General features: G+C 32.3%; 1 protein-coding gene across 3 annotated transcripts in view; it reads left to right on the top strand.

Moving 5' to 3' along the window:
* Positions 1-23,163, top strand: part of CADM2 (cell adhesion molecule 2) — a 1,089,430-nt gene that overhangs the window by 987,265 nt on the left and 79,002 nt on the right. For 2 of the 3 annotated variants that reach the window (XM_012454659.3, XM_012454658.2), the window contains exons 8-9: positions 2,104-2,282; positions 19,435-19,554. In XM_012454659.3, the coding sequence (XP_012310082.1) occupies positions 2,104-2,282; positions 19,435-19,554 (299 nt within the window). The remainder of the gene's footprint in view (positions 1-2,103; positions 2,283-19,434; positions 19,555-23,163) is intronic. The other variant, XM_064380014.1, reaches the window with a different exon arrangement.

The following is a 23,163-nucleotide window of genomic DNA, read 5'->3' as shown; positions in this document are numbered from 1 at the left end:
TCATTCTAATATAAAGATGCGTGCACACACGTATGTTTATTGCAGCACTGATTACAATAGCAACGACATGGAACCAAACCAAATGCGCATCATTGATAGACTGGATAAAGAAAACATGGTACATATACACCATAGAATACTATACAGCCATAAAAAGGAATGAGATCATGTCCTTTGCAGGCCATGGATAAAGTTGGAAGCCATTATCCTCAGCAAACTAACACAAGAACAGAAAACCAAACACCTCATGTTCTTACTTGTAAGTGGAAGTTGAACAGTTAGAACACATAGACACAGGGAGGGGAACATCACACACTGGGGCCTGTTGTGGGGTGAAAGGTGAGGGAACCTAAATGACAAGTAGATAGATGCAGGAAACAACCATAGCACACATTTACCTATGTAACAAACCTGCACATTCTGCATATGTATCTTACAAGGCAACTGATGAACAGTGGGCAGTGAGATGAGGAGCTGGATAGGGCAGGGTATATGGGAACAGGAATGGAATTTCCACACCGTCTTCTGGCAAGCCTTCCTCTTGGACCTTCCAAATGCTCTGCAATACAGAAGCTCTCTGAACTCTGTCCTTTTGGGTTTTGTGGGGGCTTCATTAGGTAGGCATGATTGGTTATATCATTGACCATTGATGATCATCTTCTGGCAAGCCTTCCTCTTGGACCTTCCAAATGCTCTGCAATACTACCTGATGACACATTTCTCAGACTATATGCTCATAGTTAAGTGGCATATGACGGTATAAAAGTCCTAGGAGTTTCCTGACAGGAACAGGGGTCAAAGGCTAAATATAACAAAAATATCTCCTATGACCCTATCTATAGAGGCTTCAGGAGCACTATGTTAGGAGTAGGGAAGGAGACAAAAATACGCATTTCTTATATTACAAGATCACACTCTCCAAGTGTTTTCAGTACTTAAACATTTGATGATCAATTCCTTTATCACAATGCCAATCTGCTTGTTTTAATATTCACAATATTTATTATTTTTCACAACTTTTATCTCTTCTACAAAATCATGTTAGAATAATATATATCCTTCCTCTTAGAAAGGATGCCACACCCATAGACATCACTTATTCAATGCCTATGTTCTAGTTGTATTCACAGTAACATAACATAAATTAAATATTTCTATCAAATTTGCAAAGCTTTTGAGAAAATGATTCCATGTGATAATATTATACTTAAATTAGAAAACTTTCCATACGATGTCTGGAAAAATATTCATCATGTTAGAAAGCAGGAGGCAGTAGATGAAGCATCAACTGTAGAGGAAGACCAGGGTTTGAATACTTCTTTCATCTATATTCTTGTATGCAGTACATTTAAAAAAGTAATATTCATCAGAGTGTTCTTTTGAGAATTATAGAAAATAAATGGAAGACACCTAGTATAACAAATGCCAGATGATGATAGATATTAATAATTTCTATCATTAATTATTACAGAAGACTGAAATTTTTGAAGAGGGGGATCTATGGTTCATTTATCCTTTTTTTTTTTTTCTAAAAGCATATTGAGATTGGGATTCTTTGCAGAAATTTTGTTAAAAGAAAACTCACAGTAAAATCCTTTTATAACAGTGAGAAAAGCAGCAGAGGTGAAAGTGAGAAGATTCAAGCAAAGCTGTACCACAGGGGTGGCCCCAAGTGCAAAGATTTTTATACTCATTTATATTTATATATATATATTTTTTTCTTTATTTATATCCAAATACATCTGAGGAAGGCTTGCCCCTATAGCCTAAGGGCAATTTTTCACTGTAGGGTGTGAGTCATGAGCAGCAGAGTCTGGGCCACAGGACCTGGGTAGGGAACCAGAAGTGACTACTACAGTGACTCTACAAATTAGTCTCTGAATACATATCTGCTAAATTAAATAGAATAGAAGTAAATTATATTTGCTATACCTCAACTCTTTTGAGTGAGTTTGTGATGGTTCTTTTGGTATCTTAGAGAAGTTAGCATGTGGTTATGTACAAAATACCTGTTAAATATTTTTAAATTGATTGATTTACTTAATTCACAGATATGTAACATTTCTTATTTTTGCTCTCTACATGCACCTTTCAATCCAATAGGCCAGAACCTGTTTTGTGGACAAAGGATGGTGGAGAATTACCAGATCCTGACCGAATGGTTGTGAGTGGTAGAGAGCTAAACATTCTTTTCCTGAACAAAACGGATAATGGTACATATCGATGTGAAGCCACAAACACCATCGGCCAAAGCAGCGCAGAATATGTTCTCATTGTGCATGGTGAGTACCTTTGTGAAAACATTATATGTGAAAGGATTCATAACTTGAAAAACTGTTTAAATGTATCAAAATTTTTAAAAACAGTAAACAAAATTATATGGTTTCTTTTTATTTTAGAAGGACATCTCATAAGTATCTCCAAGGTTTAATATTAATATATTCCCAGTCAGACTAATAAAATTATAACATACACAAAAATGGTTTTCGTGAAAAGCTTTCTCAGTTATAACTATACTTATTAAATGTTGATAGTGGCTCATAAACTATATTAATGATTGTCTCTATTTTATTTTTATTTATTTAATTTTGTTTTTGGAGACAGAGTCTCGTTCTGTTGCCCAGGCTGGAGTGCAGTGTTGTGATCTTAACTCTCTGCAACCTCCACCTCCAGGGTTCAAGCAATTCTCGTGTTTCACCTCCTGAATATCTGGGCTTACAAGCGTGCACCACTATATTTTTAGTAGAGTTGGGGTTTCGCCGTGTTGACCAGGCTTGTCTCAATTTTCCGGCCTCAAGTTATCAGCCTGCCTTGGCCTCCCAAAGTGCTGGAATTACAGGCATGAACCATGGCACCCGAATTATTGTCTTTAAATTCTTCAAATAAATGCTTTCAGTTATAATCCAGAATCATAAAAATTACATTTTCTTTAAGCTAATTTTTATTGTATTATCATAAATATATACTTCATAACTTCTATAACTGGTTTCACAAAGAATGACAGTATGTCATTGAAATGCAACAAAAATAGAAGTGTATAATATTAACAATAACTGCATTAATTTCATATGAACAGTAATTTAAAGTTTCCACAGGCATTTTTTCTTGACTACATTTATCTCACAATTTGAGTAAATAGAACATAATCGCAGAAAGAAATACCAATGCCCATGAGTGAATAAAATCTGTTTTCCGACTTTCAAACGCCACAATGGGTTTTTCATAAGGTAGCGTCTTTTAGATATTGTTAGATGGAGATGACTTTTTATGAGATTGATGAATATTGAAATAAATAAAATTAGTTTATTAACTGTGGTACTTCTCAGACTTTATTGTATATGCCGGGGTGCATTGTGAATTTCCACTAGAAAGAGCCGTTAGAGAATGCAAGATTTTCATCATATTTCACCAAGAAAACTTTTCTGGGAGGGAGGCTAGTATTATATTCAACCTAATATTTCAGTATATTAAATGAGTATTGTATATAACACAGCACTGTCATAAATCATGGACCTTAGGAATTATGGACAAAATATGTTTATTTGCTATCTTTCCCTTGAATCTAATTATAGAATACTATAAAAAGTATGTGTTTGTTCCATACCTTTCCAAAATGAATTTTGGGGATTTATTCTATTTCTTTGTAAAGAGATTAATTTTAGAGAAAAATTAATCTAAAGAGTGTTATTTTTCCAGGTATTCATTTTGTTCATTTTGCCAAAGTTGGAAAAAATTAATATATTAAGTCAATATACAGTTTTCCTATTCTCAAATTGCATTATTGTACAAAATCTCTCAGTATTTAATATCACTCTGCTATGGTAAGCAATGAAAAACTCACATGAATAGGCTATTCATCTAAAACATCTAGAAAATAAGAGAACTAAGAGTTTAATTTCTAGCACTTCATGAATTGTACAAAATTCAACTTTGGAAAAGATTAACTTAATCAAATTAGACTGATAAATTGGATTTAAATGTGCTCACCCTGTAGACAAACCCTGCTGGTCTTTCTGCCAGAATGTTACAACCACTGGGTGTGTCAGGAGGGTAAGTTAGATCCTTGGAGCAGGATCCAAGAGTAGATTTCAGTTGATGCTTCCTGGATGTTTAGATCATGCAGTCATGTAAGTAAAGTGTAGTCTATCTGATTCACCCCAATTTTCTAAGTGCTTCTCTCACCTCACAGTTTCTGAGAACCTGGGGGCATGTTGTATAGCATGTCACATCATGTCAAAAGCAATATGACGTAAAATATTGAGAATTAGAAAGGAAGTGACAGAAAAAATAACATGCCTAAATGAAAAGCATATCATTTGTTTTTTTAAAGTAGTTCAAGTCAGGAAAATTCATATATTTAAAAGTGTTTGCAAGCTAGCCAACAGCATGATTTCCTAAATAGCCAAGCTAACTTTAGGTAGTTGGCAGTTGACATATTTCTAATAAAGACCTCTCTAAGCACTTTGCAAGAAGTCATTTTTGGCTTTGCATTTTGAATTCCAATTCATCAAAAGCACCCCATAGATTAATGCTATTCATGCTGCTAGATAAATGCTGTGAAGTTCAACAGTGGTTTACCTAGGATTATTGACACAAGTAATGAGAGGCTCGATGAAATAGTGAAACCATATTATGCTGTGTTTAAAAGGGGCTCCAATTGAGTTCATTGCAAAATAAAGGTTTTTTTTCCCTTTTGCACACTGGGTATAATGTTTCATTAGTCACTAGTTGTATAAATATAAAAAGCTACTCTCTTCTGTTAATGGTTTGGCTGTTTCAAAACCCTACTAAATGATGAAATTTGAGTGGCATTTCGATCATTAATGAATGCTGTATGCATTTCGGAATGGAATGATAAGTGATCATTTGTGAGAACTTTACCCTTTTATCTTTTACACCAAGGTTGATTTTACATTAGCTGTGATAATTTAATATAGCTCTAGTACAGTGGGTTTTTCATGAGCTGAGACCCTTGTCTTTGACTCTATCACAATTGCCTAGATTCTATTGATTCTTAACTTGATAGAGGTCTGAGCACTTTCCTGTGAAATCATCTAATATCTGGATGCCATCATAACAGTTAGATTTTATTGTTTGGGTGCCAATGGAAGTGCATTATTTAAATGTTATGACATCTAATTGCTAAATGCACTGATATTTTGTGTTATAGACACTGGCAATTCCCCCACTCCCTCCTAACTATGCCTTTGAAAATTTCAGCATTAAGAGCACAGGTAGTAATTTAAAAGGGCCATTCTAAAATTTATACTCAATGAAAGGCCTAACCAGAGTCAGTATACTAATACCTGTAAGGTTAAATATCATGCCTATGAAACATTTGCACTGTGAAGTTTCCAGTAAGACAGAAAGTGGCATATTTTATGAAAAAGCTTGGCGATGGAAAATTTATCTGTTAAATTAGTGGCCATAGTTATACTAATTAATTCCTGTGAGCACAGTACTTTCTTACTATTTGCTTATTTATAAAAATGTTGAAGTATATATCTTGTGATTATTATAAAAATATTGAAGTATATCTCTTGTCATATTATATATGTATTTACAATAGATGATTACATCCATTGTTTTAATGACTTTGAATATCTTGATCCATTCCTATTCTTAACATTTGAAGAACTAGGATCAAGGGAAAAATTTATTCTTTCACTCAATAGATACTTAGTACTTGTCTACTAGGTGCCAAGGAGCAAATGTAAATAACACACAAGAAGATTATAGTTTAATATGGAAGATAAGAGTTTAGATAATTGTAAAACAAAACAGAAGGGATATAGGGAGTTATAGGAAGATTGTCATACAATATGGTAGATGTTCACACTCTGTGTAATTCCAACTGTGTGGAATGTTTAAAAATAGTAAGAAATCATTTTTACTTATAAATATTTAAATATATTATAAAAATGTTTAAAGTAATATAAATATATATAATTATAGACAAATAAATGATACATTCATTTATAATATGACAAGCATCATAAATGAAATTACTCAACTAAGTGCCAGTAATACAGATATATAATAAATTATACTATTATTATTATCTTTCTAATAATCTTATTATACCAAGGGCAATCAAACTCCAAGGTTCTGGTAAGAAACTTACCCCTGAGTTGTGTACAGTTTATTGCTCGTAATCTTCCCTGAAAGCTTCCTGTAACATTAAATTAAGTTAATGCTATTGAAAAATTAGAAAATTCTAAATTTTTGCTATGAGATAAAAAATATCTTAAAATTTCAACAATATAACAAATTGATCATATACAAAAACATAAGTTAGAGTCAACCTTTTCCTCTAATGCAGCATCAAGTTCAGAGAATGTAGATTGAATATCTTCTCTTGAAGCAAAAACTACCTGGATGTATCCATTCACTGTAGAGAACATAGCAGATACCTTTTTATCATGCAAGGAATGGCTATAGGGAATGACCAATGGCCTTATGCTAATTTATTTTTTGATTAGAAGCAATGCATGTTTTTCTCTTTAACATCAATTGATTAAAAATACACTCGTAAAAGTGTCAGAAATGTACAGCACCTGGGAAGCTTTGAGAAAGAACACCCTAAATTTCTTCCCTCTTAGCTTTCCCAATGTCTCTTTTACCTGCCTTTAAACTCATTAGATAAATTAATAACTACTCCTCAAAATACAAATGGGAAATGACAGAGATACTGCAGCTTTTTAATATCACCTCCATGCTCAAAGCCTCCCCAGGATCTGGGAAGAAATACAGTAATACCAACAGAAAAATTAGTAACTCATTTCTCCTTCTGCCAATAGCTGTACTCTCAATGGCAGGTCCAGATTGTAGACAACAAGGGTAAAAAGTATCATGAATAGAGCTTTGGGGGAGAACTCAGGTTGTCTCACAGTTATAGCAGAGTTGAGATGCACTGTTCCATAAAGTTTTTTTTTGCAATATTCTCCCTTCCTTTTCAAATTTACTTTTCCTTTTACCATAGTAGCTCCATGTGAGTGCTAAAATTATTTTACGACTGCTCTTATTCCCTTACTTCATTATTTTTCTCCTTAATAAGTTTTATGTAACAATTCATCACTCCTTCATTATCTTAACTCTTGCTATCATTTAGAATGAAATTGCCCACTATGCACCTTCCCACAGGTTTAGTTTTCTTTACATGTATGTATTTTGTTTTTCCAGTAAAATATATCTTTACAACCAAGTAAGATAAGCAAAATCTCTATAATTAGTATTATGATACTATATAGTAAAATAGAATCAAGCTTATATTTTTGTCCTGCTAATCAGTTTATCACAATTTCTGAAAAACTTGATCTTGCTAAAACATCACTTGACTGTTATGGTTTGTTTTGTTTATTTGTTCATGTGTCTATTAAAGAGTGATGGAAATATGATGCTGATTTTACGTTTCCAAGATAATTTACTTCAGAAGTAACATATATAGAGAATAGGATACGTCATATTTTATTATTAGTTGGTAGGATTTTCGATATAAAAAAGTGTTCTGAGAGTCTTAGAATTTTAAGAGAGAATTATACTACTAGAAATGTCTATATGCTTCGATATATTGAAAGGTACTAAGATATTAAATGTGCCTATTTAGCTTCTAAGAATCAATAAGATGGCTACTTTCATTTCACTCAGTTTTATTGTTAATAATAAATGTCAAAAAATACTCAAAGACAGAAAATTGTACATGTAGATATTACAGACTGCTGCATCAAGGCAAATGTCCAAGCTTTGTTGCTCATGTAGAAATATATCGTTTTCAGAGACTGTATGAAAACACAGGTTCACTCTTCTATCCTGGGTAGTGATTCTCCATTTCGATTAACTTTCTTATTATGGGAGAGGAAAAATTGAGTCATGAATGGTATCTTTTTCACTTTAACAGACGTTTCCTATCCATTTATCATCTTGTCCAAATATTTAACAGATGTGCAAAGTATAAATTCAGTTCCTTTAGACTTATCAATACCTGACTCTAAATTTAGCAAAATAATACATATGTTAGTGAATGTAGTACATTAAGAAACAGATTAGGAACATAATTAAGGAATACCTTAAAATTGTTTTTGGACTTTTCTTACCATAGAACTAAGCAAACATGATTATGATAATACATCCCTAATCTTACAGAGCTATACCTTTTATGTATTCATGTCATGATTATCAATGGTCTGAAAGTTAATGAGAACTTCCATCACAATAAAATGAAAAATGTCCTTCTGTGCTTCATAGTAAATGTGTAGCTAGGCTAGAACGTGCCTCTGCGACGTGCATTTACTGCTAAATTATCCAGCAACAAAATATCTAGAAGTATTGAGAGGCTACATGATTTTTTAGGCAAAGTGATCTTTACAGGTTACACTGAGAACTAAGAGAGTACATCTTCTAGATCATATGGGTGGGTGGGGAAGGAAAAAAGAAGCCTCGATTATGGGCAGATGTAAAGCCTAGCAAACATTAAAAAAGGATTCAGCTAAAATCTGTTCACTCACAGGGAAACAGACCTACCAGTTGGTAAGTTAATTCTGTGTACTCATAATGAGCATTTTTCCTTTGGAGCATTTTTCTTAGAAGCCTAGATGGAAAATATACAGCAGAGGGAGAAAAGGATGGAAAAGACATCCATATGGAGCAACAAACAGTGTGCTAATGGAAGAGCCCTATGGTTGCTGCTCTCATCTCTGGTTGAGAGTTTCCAGGCGGTAACTAGTTGGACGATTCTTAAAACAGTATCTTCTTTAATCGCTGAGATAAAACGCTATCATTTCTGGACATGAATAAGCAGGGAGAGCTCTGATGCCTGTAGGAAAGGTGTACCTCTGACTGGATGAATATGCTGTTGAACTCTGCAGAGAGAAATGGAATGGCATAAAATAGTAGAGACAGGTGCACTATTTCCAATATAAAACATCTAAAAAGGGGTGTATGTGTGTACACACTTAACACAGAGGTAAGGCTTAATTATATGTCTTTGTTTTAAGATGAGCATTAAGTGGATACATTAAGGTTTCTGCTTTTAGAGTAAAAATTATGTGGAGAAATACCATTCTGAAATAAAAATTTCTGTGTGCTGGATGGATCACAGACTGAAATGTACATAGAAAAAACTCTCATTCCTGCCTTCTATCACTAAACAATTTCATCATTAAAAAATATTTTCTCACATTATTTACATATAATCTTTTCTCTCACTTGTAGTATATAATAAGGTAAACAGAAGGGTAGAATCTGTGGCACTCAGTCCTTCTAGATTTGTTTATGTGCAAATAAGGCTAGGCTTTAGCTTTACCAAAATGTTCAAGAGCTTTTCTATCCAAGTATATGTGCGTTAATTGGCTGATTTGTTAGAGATTTCAAGCAATATGCAATGGCCCATGGGAGGAAATTTTGACATTAGTTTTCAGAAACAATGGCATTCCTAAATAGAAGATACAGATTTTTACATAAAACCTGCTTTGTAGCTTCTTACAATATAGTTTTCACAAATACTATAACAACATATGCACTTGATCTAGAATCTAAAAATGTTCCTTGATTCCATTCTCTGCTTCTCTCCAATTCATCATGAAGCTCCATCACTGTTGCTTCCAAATCCCGATCCCAACGTGACCACTTCTCTCCATCATCCACGCTGGCTTAGACTACTAAAGTATTGTTTAATAGGCTCCCTGCTTCCACACTCCCACACCTTCAATCTCTTTCTCACATAGCTGCAATATATAAATGTTTTAAATGCATGCCTCTTCATGTCATTTCCCCATTTAAACGTACACAAAAGCATTTCATCATCCTTAGTATAAAACACAAACCCTCATTGTCCTACTTTTCCAAGCCTTGCATTTTATGGCTGCTGCCTACATCGGTGGCATCTCTCATCACTCTTCACACACCCACTTATGTCTCTCTGGTCCTCTTTCAACTTCTCTAAGTTGTCAAGGTCATTCACTGTTTAGAAATTTTGCCTCTGCCTGGAATGCTTGTCCAGGATCACAAGGAATGCTGCCAGGAATGCTGGTCTTTGCAAGATTGATTTCTTATTCAGATCTTAGATTAAATGTGATTTCTCAGTGTGGCCTTTTATTGTCCACTACCATCTAAATTGTCCCCCAGTCACATATATCTTCATTTAAATTCTCTACAGGGCATATATCATTATGTGATAATTTAGCTATGTGTGTGTGTGTACATATGTTTGCATATGTGTATATATATGCCTATATATGTACCATATATGTATGCATCTGTATATGTGAATATACTCTATGTCCTCCCACTAGACTATGACCTCCTTGGAAACAGAAACTTTATGCATCTTCTTTATTTCTATACCACTAGCTCTTAGAACAGTGCCTATGAATAGTAGGTGCTCAATAAATATTTATTTAATAATTAAATCTGTTTCTGTCTCTCCCTCTGTTTTCAAGAGAAAAAACTTTAGTGAAGCAATACATGTGTATATATACACACATATGGATACACATACATACCCATATCTACATATATACACACATATATGAATATACAGGTGCGTGTGTGTGTGCGTATATGTATATATGAACACACACTCACAAACAGCCTTGAATTCTGGGCAAAATCAGAGTAATAATTGATATTTCTTGGTCAACAAAATAATAACCTTTGGTTTTTATTCCATATTGGAAAAAAAGACGTATTTACTTAGCAACCCATCTGAAATGTGCCTTATAGAATTAAGTAATTCACAGCATATATTGTGCATAGATTAATTAATTTTTCTAATAAAAATCTTTGCAATTAAAGAGCTATGCAATTGATTCCAAACATATGTTTTCATCTTTTTGCAGTTAAATGACCTTGCTAACTGAAATTTAACCTTTTATAAGAGAAACTTGGCTGCTCATGAGAGCTCTGACCATTAGGAATACAGGTGACAGGAGTGGATATAACAAGTGAAGCTCAACAGATGTTTATTCACAACTCCTCTTAATATTATTTAGTTTTATTCAGGTATTGTGTTCTAAGGATATGTCAAAGTTGATCTATTTATTAACATGGATGTGGAAAAGGTACCTGTAAATAGACTTTCATAATTTTCTTAGATAATAGGTTAGCAAGGTTATAGTAACAATCTTTGAAACATTATTGCCATCTCACTTAATTTTTATTTAACTAAACTTTTGTATTACAGGATATACAATATTGCATTTGGATTCATTTTATTACTTTTAAAAACTGGCTAATAGGCTCCCTGCTTCCACACTTCCACACCTTGAATCTCTTTCTCACATAGCTGCAATATATAAACGTTTTAAATGCCAACAAACACATGTCAAAATTAGAATTCACTAAAATTAGTGCTGTGGGCATAATACTCTCTTTACCCTCCAAAATGCAGCACAGTTTAGTTCATCCTCAAAAATGCTCCTTCAGGATTCTTGAAGCTACTTTATTCTTTGATGGAATTTGTATATTAAATAAGAAGCAAGTTTATCTTGAAATATGTTTCAAGATAATTCAAGTTTATCTTGAAATATGTTTCAAGATAAACCTGAAACATATTTCAGGGTAAATCGCATGGTGATAAATCTATAGAGTAATATAAACATATACCTTAGTATGGGTTAAGCAACTATTTTACAGAATAAAAGATAAAAATGGAAAAACTTGTCATGCAAAAAAATCTTAAAACAGTTTTTAATCATAAGCATACTCTATTTAAATATGGATGGCTTATTGAGAAGAGTAATTTTTGTATTCTGAAATGTTCACTAATATTAATATTTTTAAAGTACATTAATACTAAGATCATTTTTTCTTATATACATGAGATTATTTTGCAGTTGAAATAATTATAGAATATGAGGGAACAAATGTATTTGCTTCACTGTATTTTGAATCTGAACAAATACCTTTATGAACTCCCGTATCTCCTGAATCAATGTGCAAATATTTTGGCATGTATAATTTTTTGAGTGAAGATGCTTTGCTTTTAGAAGATCGACTCTGATCGATCGTTAAAAACTTAGTCCAAAAAAAATTATATAAATGATAAAATAGAAAGTCTTCAATTTTTAGATGAGGAGGCATAGATGCGTAGAGGTTAAATGACATACCAAATGTCTCTCAGCTACTTTATCACAGAGCCTACATGAACAATCAAAATGTTTGGATTTCTCAGTCAGTATTTTTCTACTATATCACATTTCTCCTTGTGTGTCTTCAGAGTTGATTTATGTCTTTCTTTTAATGGACGACAGTAATATTCTCCTACATTTTCACAGAACTTGAAGTATTGGACCAAATCATATGGTTTACCTTTAGGTAGAGTATTTTAAGGAAAGAGTGGGAAAGGGCTCACAGTATTGAAGTAGGCAGAGCTAAACGATATAGGATAATCCACTTCAAATGCATTTTTTTCCTACTTGAAATTTCACTTTATTTTTGTCAGTTGGAATGTAAAATAGTATTATAAAAGAAAAAATACATGCATTTTTTGAAATAATGCATTGATTTTATTCATAAACTTTTCTTGTAATTACATAGAACTGACAGTTACCGCCTACAGTTTAAAATTGCAGTACTTTTCATTTTCTGAGAACGGCTTTTTTTTATTATTGTATAAGGATTCCATTTAATATGAGAAACCAGTGGAAGCTATCAGAGGGATGAAAAGGGATTTATTCAAATATAATTTTTAAAAGGGTTCCTTTTTATGAAGCAGATGGGGTTACTATATGACTGTTGAGGAGGAGGCATGTACTGGTGAGTTGGGGCCTTCTTTAAGCTGGTGGTTTTCATTTAAGTAAGAGACTTGGTGCCGTTATCCTCTTTTGCGTTGTAATCCAAATAGGCTGCTGCATGTAGCTGAGCATAATGTGAGCAGATTAACGTCCTTTTTTACACAGGCAAAAGCAAATAAAGTAAACTTTCCTCTTACAATTGCTTCCAATGTCAGTGCAATTAGTAGTAAGGAAAAATGCCCTGTTTTTTTTAGGATAAGGAAATGTGAATACCTCTCACCAAAAAAGACACATCTTATGATAATAATTCTAATTATATACCTCAAATTTTAACACTTCCACATCTCCCCTAATAACTCATGGTTTTTGTTTATTCTTTACTATCCTGGGACCACACCTCGCAGAGGGCATTAGTGACACAAAGTAGAAAGAAAGTAAACATACGGATTCCAGTCTAAATGGTAACAATTTTTCTCCCTATTGAATAGTAGTCCTTGGAGAGAAACAAGCAGCTTGGGCTTCTGGGAATCTTTAGACTTAATTTTGTTTCGAAAATCCATTCTGAATGCCATTTTTAAAAAGAGAAACTGCCAGAAAACAAAACAGGTTGACAAGTTAGAAATTATTGTACACTGCATTTGTAGAGAACAGAACATACCTTTAACCTGAAAAGCTCGTTATTGGAAAAAAGGTGCTGTACCACACTCTTCAGTTTATTGTATACAGTGCTTGTTGAAACTGATTTCATTTTGACAAGGTTATACAGGATCTGTTGTGCTCTAATAAGCTCCAATAACAAAATGTGGTGGCATTTTTTTAAAAATCCTTCATTAGAATAGAAAGAAAAAGACACTTTTCTATTGTTTTTAATTGGATGATATGATTTAGAGCTCTAATGCTTTTAAAAACATTGAAAATCTGCATTTAAAATATAAAATTATTCCGTATGCTGCATTTTTATTTTTTTAGTACTCCTTTTGACTGGAAGACTCTTAAAATGAATTACAAAAAAAATCGCCTCACACATGATAAAAGGGAGAGGGAAGCAACATTTTTTTTCAAGGATTAACCAAGTATAAGCTTCAGTTACTGATTCATATTTTTAAGAATGATACTATTTGCTATCTACTGTATCATTGTCATTATCATCTGTAGTGACATTACTGATAAAGCTCCTGTCATTTCTAGTGCTGTGCTACATGCCTGTAGTCCCAGCTACTCAGGATGCTGAAGCAGAAACATCATTTGAGTCTAGAAGTTCAGAACTGTTGTGCACCATGGCCATGCCTGTGGATAGCCACTGCATTCCAGCCTGGACAACATATCAAGACCCCATCTCTTAAAACAAACAGAGAAACGAAAAGCACCTGCCAAATTGAAAGCATAGAGCTATTGAAAGCATAAAGCTAGGCACCCTGATAAAGCACAGAATTTTACTGTGAAGTTTATTCTCTGTTATCTTACTCTCATTTGTTCGTGGAAAAAAAAATACAAGCAGTATATGCTAAGTGTCAAATAAATGTTACAGCTTCTCAATTTCCAACCCAGATTTTATGCAGAGCTTTGAGGTATAATCAATGTACTGCACTGTATACTTTATTATTTAAAAGAGTGAAAATAATAGTTTACAAATTGATTATGTAAACTAGAGCAAATTTGAAAATGTTATTATAACATCACACATTTTTAATTTGTATTTTCCATTGAGGGACAGAAATGGATATGGAAGTAGTGGGATACGCGTAACTCTGGGTCTTCTCATAGCAGTATGTCATGAATGGAAGCATTATTGGTCATGGGAATATGGATGAGAGGAAGTGAAGGAAGCAGTAGATAGACTCAAAAGCACAATGGGTGGTGAAAGGAAATTAGGTGAGACTTAGTTGGTCAAGGAAGTCTTCACAAAGCAGAAATCAGGCTGAGATTTGAGAGTAGCAGGTTACTAGGTACATCAAGAAGGGTGGCTATTCTGAGATGTAAAGCTAATGAGGGATTGGGTCAGAGTATATTTGTCTAAGACAAAGTGATATTTTAAAAGACAAGAACGCGTGAATTTATAAGACTGAGCCTACAATTTATTGGGAGAAGTAAATACATAAATATAAACGTGTATATGGGTGTCTGCAAAGTGCTTAACAGCTCAGAGAAGGAAGATATTAACTCTTTGCAGAACTGGGGCATGCTTTCCAGATGAGATCTTATTTAAACCAGGATTTAAAGGATGAACATGAATGAGATAACAAATGTGAAACAGGATGTGCCTCTGAGAACCTACAGAACAAAGAACAGAAAGAGCTATGTCTAGCTCTGTCATTGGGGAGAGCACTTAGGTCAGAGGCGGATGTCTTTGTGTATCCTAGGATTAAGCTTCTTTCTCTACGTTAACTTGGCACTTGAAAAATAAAGAAAACAAGCCAGAAGTGTATGCTCTGAGGAACTCTAGCACCTGTTGTTAGAGGAAACCTTAACATTATGGCTGCCTCAACACAGTGGTGGGTGCACTTTTGGAGTTCCGATCAGAGTCAAGCAGGTTGAGCAGGAGAGATGATGGACTGATGAATTCATCATATTAAAGTTTAGTCATGGTCCTGTTCACAGATTTTAGTTTCCTGATTCAACAAATGTGTTGTTTTAGCTGAAATTATACTTCTACATGTGCCCGGGTTCTTAGAGAAGTACCCAGATTATTTTTATTGCATTTATTGGCAACCCAACATTCGCTCACAATAATAACTTTTGCAGCCTACTTAGGTTTTGTGTGCACAATTATGAAATTTTTCAATTGACTAGATTTAGGGGTTCTGCCTGTTATTGAAATACTCCTGACTTTTCTTTTTACATGAAAACAGTATTTTATATATGTTATAAGTGAAATGAAAAGTATAATTGATTGTAATTCAAACTTTCTGTGTAGGCAAAATTATAAGCAGATATTTTCATATCTTGGAATCTTTACTTTTCTCAGTTTCCTTTAAATAAAAATGCTCACATTTCCCTTTAAAGAAAATGTCTGCATATATATATGTATGCATGTATATATACATATATATATATATATATATATTCATAGAGGTCCAGGCTTTACGTAAATTGTCGGTGTGTGTATATATATATGTGTGTGTGTGTGTGTGTGTGTATAAAGATATATTTAAAGTTTATACATAGATATGTGTGTGTGTGTGTGTAACGATATATTTAAAGTGTAGGTAATGAATACTGGATCTTTATGAATTCATTTAATATCCTATCTAAAACCATCAATTTATTTTAGCAAATATTATTTATTTTAGTATATAGTGATATATGGTATTTAGTATGTGATGAGAATCAATTGGCAAAATAAATTTAAAACACATAATTAGTATTTCTTGATTTTAGAGAAGTTGTCATTACACATTCCTATATATTGTAATGAAAACTTTTAACAGCCTGCAAACTATTGTTAGATTAGATAGCAAACAAATTTCTTATTAATGAGAATATTTTAAATTCTGATTTTGATTAACCTCATTGAAACTTACCTTATTTGGATTTAAATTATGTACAAACAATTTATGTATAATTAGTAATTTCTTTGATCAGCTCTAGATAAAATTTAGTTACTCTCACTTAGTTCACATTTCAAATACCTTTTTTATTAACTATATATTTTGTCAATAGCTGACTCTTCACTCTTTATACCTTAACATCTAAAAATACAAACTATAAATATATAATACAACACAATTAATTTCTTTTGCAAATTCGAAGTGCTGAACCTATTATTTACAACTACACTTTTATTTCAGGCAAATGCAATTATAGTTGGTTAAATTAATACACTCTTCAAGGAAAACAAGCAAACAAAAAAAATGAGCCCATCTTTTGCAGTGTTGAAATGAGAGGTGAAATATATAAATTGAGCTGTGTATTGGATGGTTATCATTTCTAAATTCTAATATTCATAAATTATGCATCACATGCCATAAATTTGACAATGTTATATTTATAGTTGTCTTGGTGTCTATGTTCAAATATCCCTTGATTAATCATAGGATGTTAACATACAAAGCATATATTAAGATATTGTAACATTGCCATGTCATATTAAGCAAATTACTTAAAATATTAGTATAACTGCAAGTTACCTTGTCCTATGAACAGAATTAATAAGTTAATGTTGAACCAGTATTTAGTACACACAGAATGAAATGAAGCCAGTAGTAGTTAAAAACATTGAACAGGCATAGGTTTCTTTATGGCAGGTCATTTTGTAAACCCAATTGTCATATTGGCACTTGCCACCAAATTACTTTCAGCCACATGTGAAATCAGAGAGGAGGATAGGAGTGGATGCTGAAGAGATAAAAAAGAACCAGGTTATATGTAAATAATAATTTGTAACGTTTTCTATTTGGATATTTTAAAATATTCTAGAGATGTTGTTTTAAAGTGGATTAACAATTATTAAAGCTACTCATCTTTTTAAGTTATTGGAGTATTAACCTAGAAAAAACGTATGTTTAACGCATTTTTGCACTTGTAAGAAATAAAGATGTTGTTTGCTCTATACAAGAATGCTCATAGTACTTGAAAATACATAGAATGCCTTTAAAACAATTCAAGTTTTATAATTACCTGTACTTTTTGACGTGGAATGAGTGGGGTGGGGGTTGGGGGGACTCCAAATAGTACTATTATTATTATTATTTTTTTTTACCTAAACTAAAAACAAAACAAAATCCTGTTATTTGTATTCCCTCTCTTAATAATCCAGTGATGGGGCTTATTTTGAATGACTACTGTTCTTATTAGAATAAGATCCAATGCAATTGTATTCTAACTGACTATGCGATAGTGAATAAGCTAATATCTTATAATCTGTGATAAATTTTGAAATATCAGGGCATTTACATGGAGTTTTAAATAACTAGTACTATTGTTTGTTCTTAAATTTGATATCCTTGGAAGATATTAGCCTTTGCATTTATTAAATGCATATATTTTGAGATCATCATCAAATAGTTTTGCTAGCAAATAATGTGTTATTTCCTATTTTAGATACGTATAAAAGTTGAAATTACACATTTTTTTTAATTTAAAAAATGTTTTCATTTACCTCCAGTCTGCTTAAGCCTTTTAAGAAATCTTACCTTGAAATAAGCGGTTATTATAACAATTAGTAAACAAGAAGCATATTTATCCATATACATATATTTTTTTTTCATTTATAATGTTGTTAAAGTCAGTTCTACTTTATGATAATGGTAAATTGCACTCCAGGCTTTACCCGTTTTCCCTAGTGATTAATACAGCACCACTGAGTTTTCAGAAGGTTGTTTTCTTAATTTGACTGTCCAGGAAGCATTTTCTCTGTTGAAAACAGGTGTAAACATCAATATTCAAGATAAGAGAGCCATCTCATGCTGTTTTCTGGTGTATCCAGTGTAGAGAATTCAGCGGGTAGAGTCTACAGATTGAGTAGGGCTATTTATCAGAAGTAAAATACTAGAAAATGTTTGGTGTAACTCAAAGACTTTAACTGAGAGAATGACAGGAAGCCTTTTAATAGCAAAACAATCTGTCCAACACTCTGAATGTATGGGGGCTGTGTAACAAACATGTGAAATCAAATCTCAGCACAGTAATTATAGGTAATTTGGAAACTGTTTCTAATTTCCTCACTGTGTAAATTACGTGTGTATTCACTTCAGACAAGATTTGACTCTCTGAGGATCTTACAGAAGTTCTCATGGCTTGACATTGGCTGCATTGTTTCAAAATTCTCTGTGCTGCTCTTCATATTTTCAGCTGATATTTAGGAAAAGGAAAGAGGATTTGTGCATTAAACACTAAACTATTCTTTCTGGGTTTATTTTCTTTGTATCAGAAGCTACTGTTAACTTCTAGCAACTTAACTAATTAAGGGTTAGAGATTCAACGTTACAGTTCAAGTATATATTCAGTAACCTCTCCTAGGTATGCCATATTAAAATAAATCATAAACCTTTCAGAATATCTGGTGCCATGCTAGTTGACTCAATACTTGTTAAAGACTCCTAGGTACTGCAAAATTATTAGAAGGCGTTACCAGCTAACAAGGGTAAGAATTGCAAGACTCTAAACTGTGCATTAACATCATTTGTGAGAACAAGAGAAGCAAAATAACAATAATAATAACAATTGGCTTCTTTTGTTTGTTTCTAAAGATTGCTCTCATTTCCTATCATTAAGTCTTCTTAAAAGAAAAAAAATTGAAACGCATTTAACATGCATTTACACATTCATTGTTAACATTTTGTTAATCTTATATGGTGATATATGTGTTTATTTCTGTATGTGTTGTTCTGTTTACTTCTTTGACAAAGCATGTTATTTTTTGTTTTACCTACACGTATTTTGCTACTGCATGTCAAACTTTTTAAATGACTCAGTGAACAAATGAATTCTTGTCATTTTACATTTTACTCTAAATATTGCAAACAACCTGCTTATTCTCAAACATTGCTCCAAGTCTTTGCTTTGTGTTGGAGTATGAAAAAGAGGTGAAAAAAAAATGACAAGAATTGTGTGACACAGTCAGTTTTGTACCTGATATTTTGTTAAAACTTGTTAAAGTTAAACCTCAATAAGTTACATGTATTTATAATTTGAATCATCTGTGTTTCTCTTTTGTTTGCATGATATGATTTTGTTTTATATTTTGTTTTTTTCCACTCACCAGATGTTCCCAACACTTTGCTTCCCACTACTATCATCCCCTCACTTACCACTGCAACAGTCACAACCACTGTAGCCATAACAACCAGCCCAACCACATCTGCAACAACCAGCAGCATCAGAGGTACGGTACGCTTCTTTGTTATAGCCTGGAAAGCACATTAACTGGAGCTTTGTAGAAGTTTTTCAAAAGGGTAAAAACATTGAGATTCAATTTTTCTTGATTATGAGAAGTAATTAAGTCACCTAAATTACTATCAATTAGGGTTATTGGAATAAAATATGAGAAAATTTTATTTTTTCAGTGTTGCTTAAGACTATTACCAAATTTTCCAGAATATAGATTTAAAATATATGGGGCTTTAAAATTTGGTGCAGATTTTAAATGTTAGCATGGGACACAGTTTTTGCCTGTCTTGACATGTAAACAAAGAAATAAGATGGTCAAGGGTACAGAGGTAGCTTTTGCTTTTCAAAATTCTAGTTTAATATTAATAACTTGCTACTCCTCTGCAACTTTATTAAAATACCTATAGTGTTTTAAATGTTCTAAAATTTGCATAGTCCATGTATAAATTATTCTCCATCCACATAGAACATGCAAGTAAATATTCAAAATATATGTTATCCTAAAGTGATTTGCTGAATGAATCTACTTATTCTACTAATAGAATGTTCTTAAAGGACAATGTCTGTTGTCCCAGATGGCTCCGTGAATAATTTCTGGTATTGTTATACAAATAAGCTTTTGTTTCAAAGAAAGCAACCTTAAAAAGGTGGGAGTATCCAAAGGCCGAAGAAATAATTATATTATGATTGAGATATATAAAAAGTATTACTAAGTAGTCATTAAGGAGTTAGCAGTTGATGAGGAAATTTAAAAAAATTGAAGGCATTATAGAAAAACGTTTTAAATTTAATTTCCACATAAGCAGTGCTCAGAGATAATTTGTCGTATTTAAGTTTGTCTTTTTCTTACTTCTTATGTGTGTTTCATGTCACATTGGCTATACTAATATCTGTTAAATTTAACAATTTAACTTGAAATTCATGAGGACTTTATATCATTATATTTAATTCAGTTAAATATAATGAAGGTTATGTTTAGCACTATTGTTCATAATTTTTAGAGGTCGTTCAATTAGTCTGTTTTTCTTGGAATTTAGTTAATTATTGATATTAAATTGATTTGCTAGCTTTGATTTAACTGATACAATAGTCTTTGTTTCAGAAAAAAATATTCTAACGTCTTATAATTTTCCATTTTTTAATAATGATGTCAACTATATTATACATTGTACAAGATTGGTGATTAAACAAGTTTGATGGTAGTAGCAATAAGAATTTCTCAGAAACACCTAGGTTTATTTTTGTATGACTGAATTGTATTTAAGCTAAATCTGTAAGTGAGAAGTGTTTGGAGGTCTTTCTTGTAAAAATTTATATAAAAATAAGAGAAGAGACATAAAGAAAATGAAGAAAAAATTAGAAGTGCTTTATAATATTGTGTAAAATGAAAGCTATCTAAAGTTCTACTTTGTTTTAATTTGTGTTACTCTCTAAGGATTTTCACAAACAGCAGATTAAATAAAATGTAATCATTGCACACTGACACAATATCTGTGATACTATTAAGTTCTGACTGTATAAACAAATCACTTCAATGGGAAAGGAGGGAGGTATATTGACTTTTTTTTAAAGGTCCATTTGTAACACAAAAATCAAATTTTCAATTATGCCTTCTTCTTCAACAAATATTTATTGAATACATGTTACATGTATGGCACTATGCCAGGACCTAAAATTACAACAACTACTTGTGTCTAAAATCACTAACAATCAAATGCATACATTTTCCCCCACCCCCAATTAATAGTTTTTGTGCTTAATGTTTATTGTAAAGTATTGATGTTCTTTGCGGTAAAATATTACATATGATCTTTTAGTCTTTTGAAAAATTATATATATTTAGTATTCTGCTTCAAAAGACTATCTATCTATCTATACACACACACATTAACACACAAAATTATAGACTAAAATAAGAGATTATTTTATTTCAAAGTGAAGCTAACAACATTCTTTTATATTGTTTCACATGAATCTTAAGTGGAATTTAGTCTATTCCATTTTTTTTTTCCTTCCAACTTTTATTTTAGGTTCAGGAGTACGTGTGCAAGTTGGTTACATTGGTAAATTGCACATTCCTGGGGTTTGGTATACCAATTATTTTGTCTCCCAAGTAGTGAGCATAGTACGTGAAAGGTACTTTTTTTTATCCCCACCCACCTCTAACCCTCCATTCTCAACTAAGCACCAGTATCTATTGTTCCCTTCCTTGTGTCCATGTGTACTCAATATTTAGCTCTCACTTATAAGTGAGGATATGCAGTACTTGGTTTTCTGTTCCTGAATTAATTTTCTTAGAATAATGACCTCCAGCTGCATCTCTGTTGAAACAAAGGACATAATCTCATTCTTTTTTATGGCTGCATAGTGTTTTTAATACATATGCACCACATTTTTTTCATCCAATCCACCGTTGATGGACATCTAGATTGATTCCATGTCTTTGCTGTTGTGAATAGTGCTGCATTGCATGTATGTGTGCATGTGTCTTTATGGTAGAATAATCTATATTCTTTTAGATATATACTCAGTAATGGGATTGCTGGGGCAAACAGTAGCTCTGTTTTTGATAAATCTCCAGGCTGCTTTCCACAGTGGCTGAACTAATTTATATTTCCACCAGGAGTATGCAAGCATTGCATTTCTCTGCAACCTTGCCAGCATCTGTTATTTTTTAACTTTTTAATAAAAAACAGTCATTCTGACTGGTTTGAGAAGGTATTTCTTTGTGGTTTTGATTTGCATTTCTCTAGTGATTATTGATGTTGAACAGTTTTTCACGTGCTTGTTAACCACGTGTGTCTGCTTTTGAGAATTATCTGTTAATGACTTTTGCCACTAAACTAAAATCAATGGTTTTCTCTTTCTGGTAAATTCACTTTTTTTTTCCAGGTTTCCTAAAATGTTTTTGTAAACTTTACACTATGTATACTTAAAGTGCTCAAATAATTCATTTTTCCTTTAAACACACAACCAACCTCAAAGAAGATACGCATTCCCACAGATACAAAAAGATGTGAACATAAACCAATCCCTATTGTTAAACTTAAAGGTTGAAAGACAACATGTAAAAAAAATCACACAAAAAATGTTTACGAAAAGTTTTTTTGTAAGCTGGGAAGTTCATGTTATCTATTTTATAAGAAAAAAAATAGTAGCAATGAATTTGAATGTTAGCCTCGTGCCCATTTTTCCTTCTGTTCTCATCAAACATCTGAGAACTGCAGAAGTCATAAGACTCACCTGCATTATTAATATTCTAGTTCGTATTTGAAAGTGTGGAGGATTCATTCAGTACATAAACGACGTTATCAATTTTACACTTTATTCTTTCAAATTATGTCATGTTGTTTCTTTGTGAGCCTATTAAATTAAAGCTTTTACATGCAGTTATATTTGAAAAGAATTCATTTATTTAAGTTTGTGAAAGATAGTTCAATATCATGATTTAAAAAGATTCATAATAAGAATACATTGCCTAAGAATAGCTAAGAACTAAAGAGAAATAATATTTTCAGCTTGCAGCATTTATTTTTGGCTTACTTATTTCATTCCTTTATCTTATTCAATAATTCAAAATCAACTAAATGTATTTGATTTTATT

This window comes from Aotus nancymaae, unplaced genomic scaffold (genome assembly GCF_030222135.1).
Source record: "Aotus nancymaae isolate 86718 unplaced genomic scaffold, 86718_ANA_hifiasm-v0.15.2.pri h1tg000022l_1, whole genome shotgun sequence".
Taxonomy (NCBI): Eukaryota; Metazoa; Chordata; class Mammalia; order Primates; family Aotidae; genus Aotus; species Aotus nancymaae.
This window is presented reverse-complemented; position numbering and strand designations above follow the sequence as displayed.